This window comes from Tachyglossus aculeatus, chromosome 4 (assembly GCF_015852505.1).
Source record: "Tachyglossus aculeatus isolate mTacAcu1 chromosome 4, mTacAcu1.pri, whole genome shotgun sequence".
NCBI lineage: Eukaryota > Metazoa > Chordata > Mammalia > Monotremata > Tachyglossidae > Tachyglossus > Tachyglossus aculeatus.
In genome coordinates this window covers 72556808-72577516 of record NC_052069.1, presented here as the reverse complement: position 1 = coordinate 72577516, position 20709 = coordinate 72556808, and the positions used below count along the sequence as shown (strand labels likewise).

At 41.1% G+C, this 20709-nt stretch overlaps 1 protein-coding gene across 1 annotated transcript in view; it reads right to left on the bottom strand.

Annotated features, from left to right (window-relative positions):
- The window catches only part of CSMD3 (CUB and Sushi multiple domains 3), a 781433-nt gene that overhangs the window by 45300 nt on the left and 715424 nt on the right, over positions 1 to 20709 (bottom strand). The window contains exons 57-59 of the mRNA XM_038745631.1: positions 11082 to 11264; positions 9350 to 9526; positions 1297 to 1476 (exon numbers count right to left, since the gene is read on the bottom strand). Coding sequence (XP_038601559.1) covers positions 1297 to 1476; positions 9350 to 9526; positions 11082 to 11264 — 540 coding nt within the window. The remainder of the gene's footprint in view (positions 1 to 1296; positions 1477 to 9349; positions 9527 to 11081; positions 11265 to 20709) is intronic.

Below are 20709 nucleotides of genomic sequence, written 5' to 3'. Positions count from 1 at the left end.
AATACCCGTGAATGAATTATCACGTACTTATACAATCAAATAGCATGCCCGAGAATGTATCGCAACAAAAAAATCCCTCTTTGCACCAGCTCTATTTAATGCTTTCAATAATAATAATAATGATGATGATGGCATTTGTTAAGCGCTTACTATGTGTGAAGCACTGTTCTAAGCACTGGAGGGGGGGAATACAAGGTGATCAGGTTGTCCCACGTGGAGCTCACAGTCTTAATCCTCACTTTACAGATGAGGGAAGTGAGGCTCAGACAAGTGAAGTGACTTGCCCAAAGTCACAGAGCTGACAAGTGGCAGAGCCGGGATTAGAACCCATGACCTCTGACTCCCAAGCCCGGGCTCTTTCCACTGAGCCACACTGCTTCTCAAGAAAGAGGGGAGTTAGGAGAGCTAGTGGGGTGGCACCTAGCCTCTAAGTAATGAGAAACGAAATGACCCTGGACAGATGGCTATCTATTTCTATTCTTAGAGATTTCCATGAATAAACTTCTGCAGTGTTTTCACACTCGGTCCTAAAAGAAACCCGTCCTTAGATAACTGCTTTAACTCCCCTGCTTTCATTTAACCCCGAATTTCTTCTTGCTACATCCTTAGTGGTCCAGATGATATTCCCTTAAAAGCTATCATACATTAGATATCCTTCTAGCCTATTTCTTTCTAGCTGAAAAACCACCTCAATTCCTTTAAGCACTTTCGTAGGAACAATTTTTCATCTCTTATGATTGGTGTGCCTTTTAATGAGGCTATTTCACTAGCTATCCAAACCGTATTTGATTGCAGACTTTTTCAAAGAAGCTAGAAGTTCAACATTATTCTTGGCCTCAGTGGTTTGTTCAGAAAGTCAGCAAAGCAAATGGGAAAACAGGATCATTATACTGCTTATTCAAAAGACTACGCTCCTGCAACCAAAATTAATAGTGATAATCTGCAGATTTTAAGGTCACATCACAAGCTTTTCTTTCGCTAGGGATCATTTTTCCTTAGAATAATGCATTTATAAAATGTGAGTGCTTAAGTCACTCTTAGTGTATTCAGTTCTATGAAAACTCTGGGCTGATGTCTTTGAAGAACCCACATTAAGGATAATTTGCATTGTAATACCCTCATCTTGATTGATGCCATGCACCTGAACATAACCGTTCCTTCCGACACCGCATCGTACTCTAGCCGTAGAGACAATGTTATATCGAAAATGAATAGTCAAAACATTCCTTTGGAGAGAAATAACTATATTTCAATTTATCACTTGTAAATGGTGCAGAACAAAGAGTAATGTCATACCTCTACAAGTTGGAATTGTCCCGCTCCATGTGCCGTTACTGGTGCACGTCCGGATCCTGGAACCATTCAATTCCATCGCGTATCCAGGCTGGCACATGTATGTGACATTTTGTCCAACTACATAATCATCTCCATACCTCATTCCATTAGCTGGCACACCTGGATCACCACAACTGATTACTGAACAGATACAATATGAAGAACATATGGTTAATGGAACGATTCATTTATAGGCCAGTGGAGGAAGCATATGGTAAACCTAATGATTATCTGAAAAATAATAGCACATTTATATTTTTGAACATTTGATAGTTGTTATAAGACTAGTTGATACAAGGTAGTCAAAGCTTTAATTTTTACTTATTGTCACGAAATTTAAACAATCACATTCAGTCTTACTATACCTTGTGGTATTTAACCTTAGACCATTTTTTTAGTATTTGACAATAATTATTCCTTTCTCCTTTCTTAATCAGTTCAACTTAAGAGCCACTATGAATGTCAACAACCATACCTAAATTTTCAGAAAGTAACTCTTGAACAAGTTATGAAACAAATTTTTGACAATAATTATTCCTTTCTTAATCAGTTCAACTTGAGAGCCACTATGACTGCCAACAACCATATCTAAATTTTCACAAAGTAAGTCTTGAACAAGTCATGGAACAAATTGAAGCCCCTGAAAGTGAATAGGGATGTTGGAGGAATAAGAAAAAGTATGTATAAGAAAAAAATATCCTAAATCCAGTCCTATAGGACAAGACGATGTGTTGAGTGTGAGCGTGTTTCAGGAAAAATTGAGCTTCCCGAAAGTGGGAGCCAAGGAGAGTCTGAATGAAATCATTCTGGATAATGGAGTTTTTCTTATTTTTAAGAAAATAGCATGTGAAACTGTGTCAATCTGATAACTGTGTATCTACTCCAGCACTGGTACTTGCCACATTGTAAGCTTAACAAATTCATTCAATCATTCATTCATCCATTGTCGTATTTATTGAGCGCTTACTGTGTGCAGAGCACTGTACTAAGCGCTTGGGAAGTACAAGTTGGCAACATTATAGAGATGGTCCCTACCCAACAGCAGGCTCATGGTCTAGAAGGGGGAGACAGACAACAAAACAAAACAAAATAGAATAAATATGTACAAATAAAATAGAGTAATAAATACGTACAAACATATATACATATATACAGGTGGTGTGGGGAGGGGAAGGAGGTAAGGCGGGGGGGTGGGGAGGGGGAGGAGGGAGAGAGGAAGGAGGGGGCTCAGTCTGGGAAGGCCTCCTGGAGGAGGTGAGCTCTCAAGAGGGCTTTGAAGGGAGGAAGAGAGCTAGCTTGGCAGATGTGGAGAGGGAGGGCATTCCAGGCCAGGGGGATGATGTGGGCCGGGGGTCGACGGCGGGACAGGTGAGAACGAGGCACGGTGAGGAGATTAGCGGCAGAGGAGTGGAGGGTGCAGGCTGGGCTGTCCTAAGGGTCCAATCGCTATCATAATAATTATCATTATAGCTATTATTATTCAAAGTTAAAATATTGAAAAGTACTGTAGATGGTATTTAGTTCTATCCGTAGGTAAAGTGCTGTATTTTTGACCTATGTTCCACTTGATAATGTCACTGAGTTCTGTCAGGACACTCAGCAGTGATCCTGAATGGTACAAGCCATGATTGTTATGCCTGTCCCTGCTCCCTACCCATTCATCCAGGTTGATCAGGCAAACGGCACTACCCTGGAATCTCCAGACATCCATAGTCAAAAGATATTTCACAAGGGCCAAGGGAGGGGAGGCAGGGGGAACCCACAACCACTTGTCATCTGTTGATTCCAGAAGACATACAGACTCCTTTCACAGCATGCCCACCTCAATATCCTGGGTGGGTATGGAGTGGCGGTGGCAGTAAAGGAACTGTATCATGTAAGGTTTAGTGAATTGAGGGAATTGAGTGAATCCCCGGCCCACGTCCTCCCCCTGGCCTGGAATGCCCTCCGTCCCAACATCCGCCAAGCTAGCTCTCTTCCTCCATTCAAGGCCCTACTGAGAGCTCACCTCCTCCAGGAGGCCTTCCCAAACTGAGCCCCCTCCTTCCTCTCCCCCTCGTCCCCCTCTCCATCCCCCCGTCTTACCTCCTTCCCTTCCTCACAGCACCTGTATATACGTTTGTACATATTTATTACTCTATTTATTTATTTTACTTGTACATATCTATTCTATTTATTTTGTTAATATGTTTGGTTTTGTTCTCTGTCTCCCCCTTCTAGACTGTTAGCCCACTGTTGGGTAGGGACTGGCTCTATAGGTTGCCAACTTGTACTTCCCAAGTGCTTAGTACAGTGCTCTGCACACAGTAAGCGCTCAGTAAATACGATTGATTGATTAATTGATTGAATAGTGCCTGAGGGCTGGAGCTAACCTCAAATGCCATCCCACCTGTCCCAGTCCCTCTCTTCCCAGCTTCCCACAGCTCTTTAACCAATTGCCCTCACTTTCACAGAGGAGAGAACTGCAGGAGAAGTGAAAGATGGCCAGCTATACTTGCATCACAACAGAGGGATCCCTCTGATGGGTGGGGGGCGGGAGGGAGCTGCAGGTTAAGCCCAGTGCCACTTTGTGACCTTGGGCAAGTCACTTTGCTTCTCTGTCTCTCTGTTACCTCATCTGTAAAATGGAGATTAAGACTCTGAGACTGATTACCTTAAATCTACCCCAGCGCTTAGAACAGTGCTTGGCACGTAGTAAGTGCTTAACAAATATTGTAATTATTATTACTTCCCCATTCTGTATTTATGTATAATAATTTCTGTCTCCCCCTCTAGACTGTGGGCTTGTTGTGGGCAGGGAATATGTCTGTTTGCTGTTGTATTGTACTCTCCCAAGCGCTTAGTACAGTGCTTTGCTCAATGCTCAATAAATACGATTGAATGAATTAATTGAATGAATGGTACTGCGCATTCATTCATTCAATCGTATGTATTGAGCGCTTACTGTGTGCAAAGCACTGTACTAAGCGCTTGGGAAGTACAAGCCGGCAACACATAGAGATGGTCCCTACCCAACAGCGGGCTCACAGTCTAGAAGGGGGAGACAGACAAAAAAACAAAGCAAATTAACAAAATAAAATAAATAGAATAGTAAATATATACAAGTAAAATAGAGTAATAAATCTGTACAAACATATATACAGGTGCTGTGGGGAGGGGAAGGAGGTGGGGGGGGGGTGGGGAGGGGGAGAGGAAGGAGGGGCCTTAGTCTGGGAAGGCCTCCTGGAGGCGGTGAGCTCCCAGTAGGGCTTTGAAGGGACGAAGAGAGCTAGCTTGGCGGATGGGCAGAGGGAGGGCATTCCAGGCCCGGGGGATGACGTGTGCTGGGGGTCGATGGTGTCAGAGCCATTTTATGAAAGTGTGGTTATGTCATCAATCAATCGTTTTTATTACATACTATGTGCACAGCCTTGTGCTAAATGCTTGGGTGAGTACAGTATAACTTAGCAGATTTGGCAGAATTATAACAGAGTTAGCAGACATGTTCCTTGCCCATAATAAGCTTACAGTCTAGAGGACGAAATTCCAACCCATGCGACACTCATATTGGTAGTGTCAAGAAGTGCCCATTTGTCTTCTGAAGAGGTGATAGCTGGAGTCATCCTAGGGACCAGGAATGCAGTGCAGACTTGAAAGCCTCTGCATTAATCCCACCCTAAATGGCCTGAGATATCATCTAATATCTGGTTGTACCTAGATTGTCTTGACAGCCATCATTAACCAGTCTTCCTCTACTTAGATTGTGAGCCCTATGCCTGAATTATCATCATTAACTTAACCCAGCACATATTACAGTGGTTGCCAAATAGTGAGCACTCCACAAGTATCATAAGTATTAATAATAGTAATAACCAGTCCCCCAACAGGTCTCTCATCTAGAACAATGCTGTTCTGCTGTTTCTCCACTATGGTTGCCTGACGTTGGGAATTAAAGAAATGGATGTCTTAACCTGAAATAAATGTATCAGGCATATCTACTTAATAAGCTTTAACTATTGCTTTTTCATAGATTCATCAAGATACCTGATGTATGTATTTTTCAAGAGCTAAATCAATTAGTATTGGATTATAGATCCATAATTGGTTATCAGGAGAAATGTTAGGTTTGCTAGAAATAATATACATAAACTTGTGGTTGGATGTCATAAACAACTCCTCGTCATACCTCAAAGCCTCAGGGTTTCTTTATGGTCACCACTGGAAACAAAATACTTGGCCAGATGGACTTTGGACTTTTTTATAGTTTTATGTCTTAATTTCAACTATAGTGTTTATAAAATGATTTAAGCAGCGTGGCTTAGTGGAAAGTGGCTTGGGAGTCAGAGTTCGTGGGTTCTAATCCTGGCTCCACCATTTGGCAGCTGTGTGACTTTGGGCAAGTTACTTAACTTCCCTGTGCCTCAGTTACTTCATCTGTAAAATGGGGATTAAGATTGTAAGCCCCATCTGTGACAACCTGATAACCTTCTATCTCCCCCAGTGCTTAGAACAGTGCTTGGCACATAATAAGCACTTAATACCATTATTATTACTCTAGACTTAAATTAAGTTCCTGCTCATTCATTCATCTGGAATTTAGAGTGCTCTATGATATTCTAAACAGTTTGTTTCCCTGGCTTCACAATCAAATTGGAGAGAAAGTAAGCTGCCTTTCAAATATTTCTCCAGCAGCAATTCATCATACTGTCTCAAATATCCTGGAAATCTGAAGAGGAAGTACCACCTGTCTTAGTGACCCCTGGAGCACAGGCACTGGGCCCCCACACTAGTTTCAGACTCCGGTTGGCTGATCCTGCAAATTGTTACAGATGCTGTGATTTTGCAGGCTCCCTGAAGGGATATCTAGTGATTGGGCAGAAGAAAACCATCCACACTGGAGATAATTTTACATTTTCTTCATCTTGGACCTACTTTGAAAAATCAATGTCATATCTGGCTTTCTGAAGAGTTCCCTCTACATCACCTTCAAGCTAAACATTCATCCAATTTATTCAATCATATTTATTGGGCGCTTACTGTGTGCAAAGCACTGTACTAAACAAATAATAAGGCCCCATAATGTCCATGATTCCCAAGTATGGGAGCTGAAAAGAATCACAACTTGACAAGCAGGATAGAAGGATATGTGCAGTGAGATTGTTAACAACAGACACATGAAGCACCTACTGTACTGTGAGTTAAATGGGAAGGTTTCAAGGTAAGTAAACTGAAGAAAAGGTGGACTAAGGATGCAAGATCAAAGCGGAGAATCATCAATGCTAAAGTGACCAACCTAGTATTCAACAGACATGGAATTGCTCCTTTTAGAGGAGATAATGATACAGGGGGTCTGGATAACTAGTAGTAATTTTAATTGCAAATTAATCAATCAATCCATGGCATTTATTGAGTGCTTACTGTATAGGTATTAGCAATTTGAATTGCAAATCAACCAATCAGTCAATCCATGGTATTGATTGAGCGCTTACTATATGCACACTGCGGAAGAGGTCTGTTAGTTAATGAGGGTACCAGGTATAAGTCAGGTATAGAGAAGAAAAGTGACATGTGACCTAATGGAAAAGCACAGGTCTGGGTGTACTAGACCTGAATTGTAATCCTAGCTCTGCTGTTTGCCTGTTGTGTGGCCTTGGACAAGTCATTTAACTTTTCTTTGTCTTAGTTTCCTTATCTCTAAAATGACCAATCAATGGTATTTATTTAGTGCTGACTGTTTGCAGAGCACTGTACTAAGTGCTCAGGATAGCACAACACAACAGAATTAGTAGAAACGTTCCCTGCCCATAACAAGTTTCAGTCTCGAGGGGGAGACGGACAGTAAGATGAGTAAGTCATTTATCATATATAAAAATGTGAACATAAGTGCTGTGGGGTTGGGAGAATATCGAATGTCCAAAGCTCATAGATCCAAGTACATAGATGATGCAGAAGGGACGAAAGCTGGGGAAAAGAAGGCTTAATCATGGAAGGCCTCTTGGAGGAGATGTGACCTTAATAATGCGTTGAAGGTGGAGAGAGTGGTGGTCTGGCATGTATGCAGGGGGAAGGAGTTCCACCAGGGGGAGGATGTGGGAAAGGAGCTGGTGGCAAGGTAATAATAATAATAATAATAATAATAATAATAATAATAATAATAATAATGGTGTTTGTTAAGCGCTTTATGTGCAAAGCACTGTTCTAAGCGCTGGGGAGATTCCCGGGTGATCGGGTTGTCCCACGGGAGGCTCACAGTCTTCATCCCCATTTTCCAGATGAGGTAACTGAGGCCCAGAGAAGTTAAGTGACTTGCCCAAAGTCACACAGCTGACAAGTGGCGGAGACGAGAATTGAACCCGTGACCTCTGACTCCAAAGCCCTGGCTCTTTCCACTGAGGCAAGCTGCTTAGGGCACAGTGCGTAAGATAGCGCTAGAAGAATGGAGTGCGTGGGCTAGGTTGTAGCAGGAGATCAGTGAGGTGACGGAGAATGGGCTCAGCTGATTGAGAGCTTTAAAACCAATGGTTAGGAGTTTCTGTTCAATGAAGAGGTGGACAGGCAGCCATTGGACGTTCTTGAGGAGTGAGGAGACATGGACTGCACATTTTTGTTGAAAAATGATCCCCACAGCAGAATGAAATATGGACTGGAATGGGGAGAGACTGTAAACTCCCTCTAGAGTGCAAATTCACTCCAGACTGTAAGCTCATTGTGGGCAGGAAATGTAGCTGTTACGTTGTACTGTCCCGAATGCTTAGTGCAGTGCTCTGCACACAATAAGCACCAGTTGCACTATCCAGTCGGCCACACTGCTTCTCCTTGTGGGCATGGATCTTGACTACCATTGCTCTTGTACTGTACTTTCCCAAGCCCTTAGTACAGTGGTCTGCACATACTAATGATTGATATGGATACTATTGCATACTTTGCAATAGTCATGAGCTCACTGTAGGTGGGAATGTTTCTACCAACTCTGTTATACTGTACTCTCCTAAGCCCTTAGTACAGTGCTCTGCAGACAGTAAGTGCTCAATAAATATGACTGATTGACTAATAAATCACCGTGTGGCAAAAAGGGTCTTGAGTTGCACTCCCAAACAGGTATTTCTCTTTTACCGCAACGTGTAGATCAGGCCTGTGGTTCAGGAGAGGAAGAGCAAGAATACTGGGTAACACGTTGGATGCAGCGTGGCTCATTGGAAAGAGCACGGGCTTTGGAGTCAGAGGTCATGGGTTCAAATCCCGGCTCCACCAATTGTCAGCTGTGTGACTTTGGGCAAGTCACTTAACTTCTCTGGGCCTCAGTTACCTCATCTGTAAAATGGGGATTAAGACTGGGAGCCCCAAGTGGGACAACCTGATCACCTTGTATCCCCCCAAGCGCTTAGAACAGTGCTTTGCACATAGTAAGCGCTTAACAAATGCCATCATTATTATCATTATTATTATTATGTGACTTTTATGTGATTGAATTCTACCCTCACAAGGCAATGTTATAGTAGAAAATCAGAGTTGGGAAACAACAGTACCGACCAAACTGGAGGTGGGGTAATCAGAAGAGATTTGAAGGTGGAGAGAGTGGTGGTCTGGCATGTATGCAGGGGGAAGGAGTTCCACCAAGGGGAGGATGTGGAAAAGGAGCTGGTGGCAAGGTGATAATAATAATAATGATAATAATAATAATAATAATAATAATAATAATAATAATGGTGTTAAGCGCTTACTAAGTGCAAAGCACTGTTCTAAGCGCTGGGGAGATTCCAGGGTGATCGGGTTGTCCCATGGGGGGCTCACAGTCTTCATCCCCATTTTCCATATGAGGTAACTGAGGCCCAAACCCAAGCTTTGGGGAAATCACAAGACCCAGAGGTAGATTAGAAAACAATGGCAGGCACTGCAATTGGCATTAGTGTGGGTATCCTCACACCATCAATAATGCCATTTTTGGATGTGAAGGGTGGTTAATTTTATGCAATAGGAAGTGACCTGACATTTCATATTACTTCGTGCACGTGAAGAACATGAAACCGACTCTTACTTGTGCAATTAGGCAGAGATCCTGACCACGTTCCGTTAGCAGTGCACTGTCTTACGGAGGATCCAGAAAGAATGTATCCCTCCATGCAGGAATAAATTACGGAACTAGCAAATGTCGTGCCATCGAGTCGAAAGACTTTCCCATTAGCAGATGTTCCAGGATTCCCACACTGCACAGCTGTATAGTAAAATGTTACATGCTTATAATATTGCAATGGGAACCCCCCCAAAAGTTATTGATTGCTAAATATTATTCCAAGCAACAGTAAAGTACTCCGAAAACAAACGGAAGAGTGCACTTTATAAATAACTAAGTCAGGGTAAATACATATTGATTACATTAGTTTAATTATAGAGAGGCAAATTGCATTGGGTAGCACTTTTTTTGTTAAATTCTGGGAAAAAAATATAGTACAGTAATTACTCAGAAGTGTTGCCTTTTTGTGTAGCAAAATAATGTCTTGAAACTGCAATTATATATTTCTACATTATGCTAAAAATACAACTACCACTATATTGGAAAAAAGAAATTTTTAACAATAATGCGCTCATAATAGTTTTATTTGTATTGTTTTTAAGTGGTGTGAAACCACACAATGGTATTGTTGTACATCTATATTTATATCTTGATTTATATAAATAAGCAGCCATTTGCAGGAAATTCCCATAATCATTATTTTAGCACTGGGAATAATCAAACAATTGGTTCAGCATACACTAAACAGCTGTAGTTAAATTTCAATTGACATTTCAATAATTTCTTTTCATAATTCTAACAGATTCATACAAATTCAAATGAATAACTGCTTAGAAAAAAATTTAAGGTGTGGTATTTATAAAAGAGCATGCTAGAACATCTGTCAGGTAGACCATCTGAGCATACCTTTAATTTCACTTAATAGAGAGGAAGCTTTAAAGAAGAAGAACATAAATAACTTTGGTAAAATAAGTTTCCTTAAGCGGAGAGAGGAAGAAATATATCTTCCAGGTAAAATTTTCCTCAAGGACAAAGTGGATAATGTGAAAAGAGACACTTAAATTGGCTTCGGTGATTTAAAAAATATGCCCAAAAGGGTCTATTGGAAATTATTTCTTATTAAAAATATATGAATTAACAATCTATTCAGAAATATCATTAGATTGGTAAGGCAATTTGCTAATGAGATTGGTTTTAGATTAATTCATATAATAAAATGAAATCACTAATAAAATGAATAATTAACAGACAAAATTTATAGACAGATACTCCATTCAGTTACATTGAATATCAAAATACCAAAGTAACATAAACTACTAAATGGATATCTTTCCAGAAATGCCATTAAGAGAGCTGCTTACAACATTCCAGGAAGAAGTAATAAATATCTAGTTTAAAGAAAGGAAATCATTGAAAAGATTTCAAATATTTTAAAAATGCCTTTTGTTTCAGTGTCACCCATTTTAATCCATATCTAGAAATGAGCAACCTAATAGCTCTATCATTTGGTGGAAATTAAAGTCATCAGAAGGGGATGGGAATTGGAAATGAAGAAGTCTCATTCTGTTTAGGTGTCCGTTGCAACAGTCACAGTGTTGGGAACTTTAAAAGGGGAGTACTGATGCAGTAGATTTGAAAATCTGATCTACCAATCTTCCCTTAAGCTTTATATGTGTGATTCATAGCATATGAAGAATGATGTTATATTATTTATACTTCTTTCGCACAATAGTGGGTGGTAAGAAACTTATTTTACCTTTACATTCTGGTTGACGTCCTGTCCAACTTCCATTGGCTAAACACGTTCTTTCTTCTGAGCCTTGGAGGATATAACCAGTTTCACAAGTGAAACGCACAGTACTTTTGGTTCTGAAGTCACTGTTTTCTCTGGAACCATGACCAGGAATTCCTGGATCTCCACAAGAGCCAGCAACAGCACCTGGAATATTAATATTTTTTGCAGATGTTATGATTTGTTACTGTGACTCCGATTTATAAATTCAGACTAACCTGAGAAGGCACCTCTATTTCTAAAAAGTGTGAAATGGTTTCAGTACAACCAAAAGATATCTTAAAAAACAGAATATTTACAATATTAAACGTTGAAGTTAATACAGTTGTGTCTTTACTGGGAAGGAAGCCAATCATAATTTTTGAAACTACTTACTGATATGATTTAATTATTCAAAAGTGAACATTTGACAAGCAGTTCTTCTTACACTCTGCATCTGCTGCAGCACTTCCTGTCTTCCCTCAGAGTATGAAATCTAGTAAGGTGTTAATATTTGTGAACATTCATTCATTCAATTATATTTATTAATAATAATAATAATGATGGCATTTGTTAAGCACTTACTATATGCAAAGCACTGTTTGAAGCACTGGGGGGGGAATACAAGGTGATCAGGTTGTCCCACGTGGGGCTCACAGTTCTTAACCCCCATTTTACAGATGAGGTAACTGAGGCTCGGTGAAGTTAAGCGACTTGCCCAAGGTCACACAGCGGACAATTGGCAGAGCTGGGATTTGAACCCATGACTTCAGACTCCCAAGCCCGTGCTCTTTCTATTGAGCCACTCTGCTTCTTTATTGAGTGCTTATTGTTTGCAAAGCACTTTACAAAGTGCTTGGGCATGTACAATGCAGCAATAAACAGACACATTCCCTGGACAAAACAAGTTTACCACTCACTTTGTAAAACTCACCTTAATTACCAAATTGATAAGCAGGCATAGCCTGAAACTTGTGGCAGGAACATCCAGGGTGACTTTAATACTTAGGTTCCCAAAACCACAGCTCCTGATACCAAGTCCCAGGTCTACAGACTATTTTGGATAGTCTATAGAAAGATTAGGTTGGTTCCACAATACCCAGAGTTGCCATTCATCAATCAATCAATCATATTTATTGAGCACTTACTGTGTGCAGAGCACTGTACTAAATGCTTATGTGAGTTCAATAGAACAGAGTTGACAGACAGGTTCCCTGACCAAATTCATCTCATTTTATTCCAGAAAATGTAGTTGTTTAGCTGCTTTGAGCCCAGTCCAAACCTGTTACGGCACTATCGCCTTGAAATCTAGCACTTTTAATTTTTAATACTTGGGTTCCCCAAACCACAGCTCCTGACACCAAATCCCAGACTCAGAAGCACTTGTGCTCACAGAAGTGGAGCGAAAAGGGGCTCTTGGACTAAGCCAGCCTCATGCTCTAGATGCAGATTTCTGCAAAGAACATTGTCATGTATTAGTACCACAACAGTAGTGGTGCTTTTTCTTAATGAGACCTATGAGAAAGACTAATGAACATATATTAAAGGTTCCCAGGCTTTTTATCAGTGGTTATGCAAAACACACTTAGGACTTGGACAACAAACCCTACATTTGAAAAGGAGTAATTTCATTTGAAAAGCAAGTTGCAGCCCAGTACCTCTTCTGGACTCTGCTCTGATACTCCTACTACAAGCTGCCTACTCATTATACCTCAATTTTGTCTATCTCACCACCAATGCTTTGACCACCTTCTGAACTCCCTCTTCCTTCATATACAACAAACACTCTCCCCAGCTTTAAAGTCTCAGTTAATAATCACGTCCCCTTCAATAAACCCCCCCAGACTGAGTCTTACTTTCCCATAGTTTCTCTCCTTTCTGCATCATCCCTGCACTTGTGTCATTCATTCAATCATATTTATTAAGTGTTACTGTGTGCAGAGCACTGTAGTAAGCGCTTGGGAAGTACAAGTTGGCAACATATAGAGACGGTCCCTACCCAACAACGGGCTCACAGTCTAGAAGGGGGAGACAGACAACAAAACAAAACATGGGGTCAGGTGTCAAGTCATCAGAATAAATAGAAGTAAAGCTAGATGGACATCATTGACAAAATAAGTAGAATAGTAAGTATGTACAAGTAAAATAAATAGAGTAATAAATCTGTACAAACATATATACAGGTGCTGTGTGGGGAAGGAGGTAGGGTGGGGGGAGATGGGGAGGGGGAGAGGAAAAGGGGGGCTTGGTCTGGGAAGGCCTCCTGGAGGAGGTGAGCTCTCAGTAGGAGGGCACATTATACACATACACTATACACATTAAGCACTTAAATGTGTACACTATACACATTAAGCACTTGATATTCACCCCACCCTCAGCCCCACAATACTTATGTGCATATTTCTATTTTTATTAACGAGCTCTATCTCTCTCTCTAGACTAAAATCCCTGTAATAATGATAATAATAATGGTATTTGTTACACACTTACTATGTGCCAGGCACTGTGCTAAGCACTAGGATGGATACAGGCAAATCGGGTTGAACATAGTCCCTGTCCAGCATAGGGCTCACAGTCTAAATCTCCATTTTACAGATGAGGTGACTGAGACACAAAAAAATGAAATGACTTGCACAAGGTCACACAGCAGACAAATGACAGAGCAGGGATTAGAACCCATGACCTTCTGACCCTCAGGCCGGGGCTTAATCTGCTATGACATACTACTTTTCACGCATGGCAGGCAATGTGGGCAGGGAATGTGGTTACCAACTCTGTTTTATTGTACTCTCCTAAGAACTTAGTACAGTGCTCTGCACACAGTAAGTGCTCTATAAGCACTCTATAAGTATAAGATTCATTAACACTGATTACCATTGACTAATTACCCCTGAGGGTCACCAGTGGTCATCCAAAAACAAGGGACTCCGGACACATCCCTATCAAATCTGATAGTCACGAGCCAACATGGGGCTTGGTGAGCCTCTGGTACCACAGTTGAACTCATCAGGAAGGTATGGAGATGAGGTGCTCCTAGCCAAATCCAAATGACATTCTGGTCAGTCAAATATATTTACTGATTGCTTAGTAAGTACTGTACTAAGTGCTTTGAATCAATCAATCCATCGTATTTATTGAGCGCTTACTTTGTGCAGAGCACTGTACTAAGCACTTCGGAAGTACAAGTTGGCAACATATAGAGACAGTCCCTATGCAACAGTGGGCTCACAGTCTAGAAGGGGTAGACAGAGAACAAAACAAAACATACTAACAAAATAAAATAGAGTAGATATGTACAAGTAAAATAGAGTAATAAATACATACAAACATATATTCATATATACAGGTGCTGTGGGGAAGGGAAGGAGGTAAGGCGGGGGGGATGGAGAAGGGGAGGAGGGGGAGAGGAAGGAGGGGGCTTGGTTTGGGAAGGCCTCCAATACAATTGAAGAATACAATATAACAATAGACACATTCCTTGCCCACAGTGAGCTTACAGTCTAGATGGAGAGACAGACATTAATATCAATAAATAAATTACAAATACGCACTAAGTGCTATAGGGCTGAGAAGGGGAACAATTTCAGGGCAACACAGCAGGGGGTGGGAGAAAGAAAGGAGGTCTTAGGGAAGGCCTTTTGGAAGAGATGTGCCTTCAAAAAGGCTTTGAAGGGGGGGAGAGTAATTTTTAGATATGAGGAGGGAGGGCGTTTCAGGCCAGAGGCAGGACAAGGCTAAGAGGTTGGTGGTGAGATAGATGAGATTGAGTTATACTGAGAAGGTTAGCAATTAGAGGAGCAAAGTGTGCAGTTTGTAATAGGTTGTAATAGGAGAGTAGTGAGAAGTGGTTGAGTGCTTTAAAGCCAATGGTGAGGAGTTTCTGTTTGATGAGGAGGTGAATGGGTAATCACTGGAGGTTCTTGAGGAGTGGGAAAACATGGCCTGAACCTTTTTGTAGAAAAATGGTCCTTGCAGCAGAGTGAAGTATGGACTGGAGTGGGAAGAGACAGGAGGCAGGGAGGTCAGCAAGGAAGATAATACAGTAATCAAGGTAGGGTAGGATAAGTGCTTGGATTAACATGGTCGCAGTTTGGATGGAGAGGAAAAGCAGATTTTAGTGATGTTGTGAAGGTGGGACTGACAAGACTTCGTGATGGAGTGAATATGTGGGTTGTATGAAAGAGAGGAGTCAATGAAAACACCAAGATTACAGGCTTGTGAGACAGAAAGGATGCTGGTGCCATCTACAGAGATGGGGAAAACAGGGGAGGACAGGGTTTGGGTGGGAAGATAAGAACTTCTGTTTTAGACATGTTAAGTTTGAGGTGATGGGAGGACATCCAAGTAAAGATGTCTTGATGGCAGAAGGACATGCGAGAGGGCAAAGAGGGAAAGATCAGGCCTGGGGATGTAGATTGGGGCATCATACGCGTAGAGGTAGTAGTTGAAGCCATGGGAAGTAGTGAATTTTCCAAAGGAGCAGATGTAGATGGAGAATAGAAGGGAGCCCATAACTAAACCTTGAGGAACAGAAATGAACCTTGAGGAACATACACAGTTAGGGGGTGCAAGGCAGAGGAGAATCCAATGAAAAAGGCTAAGAATGAGTGGCCAGAGAGATGGGAGGAGAACCAGGAGAGTACAATGTCTGTGAACTAAGGTTGGATAATGTTTCCAGGAGAACGGGGTGGTCAATAGCGTCGAAGGCAGCTGAGGGGTCGAGGAGTATTAGGATGGAGTAGAAGCTGTTGGATTTGGCAAGAAGGAGATCAATGGTGATCTTTGGGAGGGCAGCTTCTATGGAGTGAAGGGGATGGATACCAGATTGGAAGGGCTCAAAGAGAGACTTCTACTAGTGGCAAAATGGGTCAGAACCACTCTCAGGGCCTTATACAAATTTTACTCAGTGCCATGATACACACTGTGTCTGAGAACGGGTATACTGTACGTTTGCTCTGTGAAACAGCCTATTAAACCTAGAGTGAAACTCTTTTTAATTGCATTTATTAAGCACTTACAATGCCAGGCACTGTACTAAGTGCTGGGGCTAATCAGATTGGATACAGTGTCTGTCCCACCTGGGGCACAGAGTCCTAATCCCGATTTTACAGATGAGGTAACTGAAGCATGAAGGCGTTAGGTGACTTTCCCAAGGTCACACAGCAGACATGTGGCAGAGTTGGAATTAGAACCCAGCCAGGTCCTTCTGACTCGCAGTCCTGTATCCTCTAGTCCACAATGCTCCTCTATGGGTTTGTGTTACATGATTACTTCCACCGTTTTAGATTACATCACTTGACCCAGGGCAGAATTGGGTTTTAGATTATATCACTTGACCAAGGGCAGAATTGGTTTAGGACATATAAAGACACCAATCTAATGATAAGTGGGAAAATTGGGTTTATACAAAAAAATAGTTTTGTGTTTTGTTTTTTATCATGGACGGTAAGTAGTAAAAAATGTGACATCATTACAATACATTATTTGGTTATGAGAGAGCCTTTTGCAGCTTCTTTAGTTGTATAAAGGATAGAGGAGATCTTAATTGTCACTAATCTAATAAGAACAAAGAGTTAATACAGATCTCTAGTATCAGGTGTAGGTGAACTAAGAGATCCCCAAGTTTTTCAAGTCTCAATTGGTTGGGGTGGTTGAGCTAATCACAGACCCCCCTGAAGAAATGGAGATTTTTGGTTAATCCCCAAGAGTTTGGGGCTACATAGTTTGGTAAATGGTGACTCAGGCCTCGTCCCCTTGGGTCATTTCCACTCCCTCCCTTTGGCCTGGAAGCAGTTGGAATAGATAAGGATACTGATGTGCAGTTCAGCCAGAAAGCCATATTCCCTCTAGAACTGTCAAATTGATTCTCAGGATTTAGCTTCTGAACTGAGAGAGAATGGGAGGGCTACGGAGAAGGCTTTTTACCTGAAGATTAAAGTAAAAGTTTATTCACCACATATCACTGACCCTCCAGGTATTCTGGCAAAATGGATGCTAAGTGGGTTTTTTTAGCATTGAGATGATAGTAATTTGTCCAGAATGGTACTACAGACTTTTAGGGCAACAGATCAAAGGTACTTTAATGCTTTGAAAGAGGCCTTGATAGATGGTGATTTTATCAATATTTTAAGGAAAAAAATATAGTTGCAAATGTTTTACCCAGGGCCAGTTTTGGAATGACTATTGTTCTCTTTTGAAACTGTTTTCACTGAGTGGTTCCAAGGTCATGTTGTTCACTGTGAATTTTCATTCCCTCAATTTCCCTGTGCAACTTTGTACATGCTTCACATTTCAATGTCATCATTACATTCACATCATCTGTGCCAGCAGACTTAAGTTGGTGTCAGCAATTCTCTTAGAACATCCTATTTGTAAAGGGTTTATAGCTCTGCTTAAAATTCACTCCAAGATGGAAGGAAAATATAAAATTGGGTTTAACTTTCTTCCTTTCATCTGCATATAATCATATAAAAAGTGGAATGCATTAATTGTAATTTAAGTTGGCAGAGAAGATTGATTTTCATTGGTGGTTTGGTGCTAAAGAAATGGAAATATACAGTTTTAGCTGCTTTCTTTTCTTCTTATGCCTGTGTCATGAGTTTAGAATCTACCCCAAGTAAATGGCTATCTTTCCATCTGCTACCTGAGAGAATGAAGGGACATGTTTTTCTATCGAGAATCTTGATTAGAGAAGCAGCGTAGCTCAATGGAAAGCGCCTGGGCTTTGGAGTCAGAGGTCATGGGTTCAAATCCCTGCTCCGCCATTTGTCAGCTGTGTGACTTTGGGCACGTCACTTAACTTCTCTGTGCCTCAGTTACCTCATCTGTCAAATGGGGATGAAGACTGTGAGCCCCCACGTGGGACAACCAGATCACCTTGTATTCCTCCCAGTGCTTAGAACAGTGCTTTGCACATAGTAAGTGCTTAACAAATGTCATCATCATTATCAGTTCTCTCCAAGAATTTCCCCAAGAATCAAAGCCTTGTGAGTAGGTAACATTTCTACCTATTCTGTTATATTATGTACTGCCAAGCTTTTAGTACAGTGCTCTACATACAGTTAGAACTTAATAAATAACATTGAATTGAGGGATTGATTGCTACAATTGCAGTGCAGTTAAAATCCTAGAAACACTTGGAGATGTCCAAGGGACCTGCAGGTGAGGGCAGGGAATGCGTCTATTATATTGTTATACTGTACTCTCTCCCCCTTGTAGACTGTGAGCTCGCTGTTGGGTAGGGACTGTCTCTATATGTTGCCAACTTGTACTTCCCAAGCGCTTAGTACAGTGCTCTGCACACAGTAAGCGCTCAATAAATATGATTGAATGAATGAACGAATTAGTACACTGCTCTGCACATAGTAAGCACTCAATAAATATGTTGGATTGATTGAACTAGGGATCTGCTTGATCTCAGGCTTTTCTCTAGTAGTGCTCTGATTCTATACTCTGATGGTGAGGTTCTGGGACCATTTAATCCAGTTTAATTTCATGGAGAAGCAACATGGCATAGTGGATAGAGCACTGGGCTATGAGTCAGAGGTCATGGGTTCTAATCCCAGCTCTGTGTCTTGTCTGCTCTGTGACCTTGGGCAAGTGACTTCACTTCTCTATGCCTCAGTTACCTCCTCTGTAAAATGGGGATTAAGACTGTGAGCCCTATGCCGGATAGGAACTGCATCCAACCCAATTTGCTTGTATCCACCCCAGTGCTTGTACAGTGCCTGGCACATAGTAAGCACTTAACACATACCATGATTACTATTATTATCCAGAGATGCTGCAGTGAGAAAAATGGGTCAATGCAGCAGTCCTGTGGCTTGAGGTGAACCCTCAAAGACCACCCTGAAGCATGCAAAGACCCAGTTTCTCTCAGAGAGACACTGAGCTGCAAAGAAACTGAAACACAAAGTGTGGTTCACGTTGACAGCATGCTTGTAACCACTGCAAGGCAGCAATTCTGCTCCCACACCTAATTCCGACTAACATTAGGGCTTGCAAACAGTAGGCACTCAAAACATATTGCTGATGAATGAATGCTTTTGGGTATATGTGGATGTGCTGTCTTCTTAGGTTCAAGGTTTAGCTTCCTTACCCAGAGATATGAGCAAATCTCCCACGCAAATAAACTCAGATGGTTCGACTCCATGGGTTTCTACCCTATTTTCTTATCCATTCCAGTGGGAGATTTGGGTTAAACATAAACCATATCAATAAAGCAGATCTTAGTTGGTTGTTACCTCCCCTTTACACAAGGATGGTACTATCTCTTACCCATCCTGGTGTGGGAGTGAGAGAAGTCATTTCTTGATTCTGACTAGTGCTCCCAATAATGTGCAAATACAGACATTTTCTTATAAATTTGGATTAGGTATGAATGAAGTATGCTAAATTCCAATGATTAGGTATGCAAATTATCCTAGGTCACTGAATTAGTTCGAGAGTTTTAGTAATTTTATGCTGATCAAGGAATAGCATCAAGGATATGAGGCTTATAGAGGTCAATGTTGAATTGATTATTAATGTCAAGAAATAGTCTTTGTGGAATACTACTTCAGTTTTTATAATGACAGTCACTGGGTTAGACTTAATGAAAATTCACCAGCTTTCCTGAGAAAATTCTAGAAGATTTCAAAGACACCACCATCATCACCCATCTTCGAGAAGAAAGGTGAAAGAACAGATGGTGAGAAAGAACTATTGTGAGAACTCAGTGCTCTCCATTGATGACAACACCTAGCCAGAGTCCTTCTTGGGTCAACTAGTACGGAACATCATAAACCATGCACTCTTAAATTCTCATTACAGTCTAAGTCCGCTGTGGATCACAGAGGACACGACTTTTGTTGCACATCAGATAAATGAAAAGTGCAGGGAACAACATTGAAATCTCAATATGGATTTTTTAGACCATTCACAAGCATTTTACACACTCAGTTAAGCCTGGATTCTGGCATCTAGTGTAAATGCTGCTTTGAAATTACTGAGATTTTAAAATTGATCCATGAAGGTATGATGAATTACTACAGAATTGGAGGGTCCTTGTCTCAATATTTCCCTAACATTGGTCTCTGAATGAATCTTATTCAATCTATCCTATAAAACACTTTCAAGAACACCACAAAGAATATGCAAGCTAATGTCAGAATCCACTTTTGATTCCTTTGGGAAAACCTTCAGTGAAAATTCCAGACTGCAAGCTCCTCATGGGCAGGGGACAGACTATTACATTGTGATCTCCCAAGTGCTTAGTACAGTGTTCTGCTCATTGTAGGCACGCAATAAATATGATTTATTTATTCTAAATCACTTATACAGTTATTAAAACCTAATGACTATATGACTCACAAGAGAACTTGTGGATTGACAATACTATGAATACCACCAAGATTATATGTCTATCAAGTGACTAACTGCATTGCAATTTATGCTAGGAAGAGTACTTGAAGAGAGTGGCCAATAATGAAATGTTTAATCATCATCATCAATCGTATTTATTGAGCGCTTACTGTGTGCAGAGCACTGTACTAAGCGCTTGGGAAGTACAAGTTGGCAACATATAGAGACAGTCCCTACCCAGCAGTGGGCTCACAGTCTAAAAGGGGGAGAC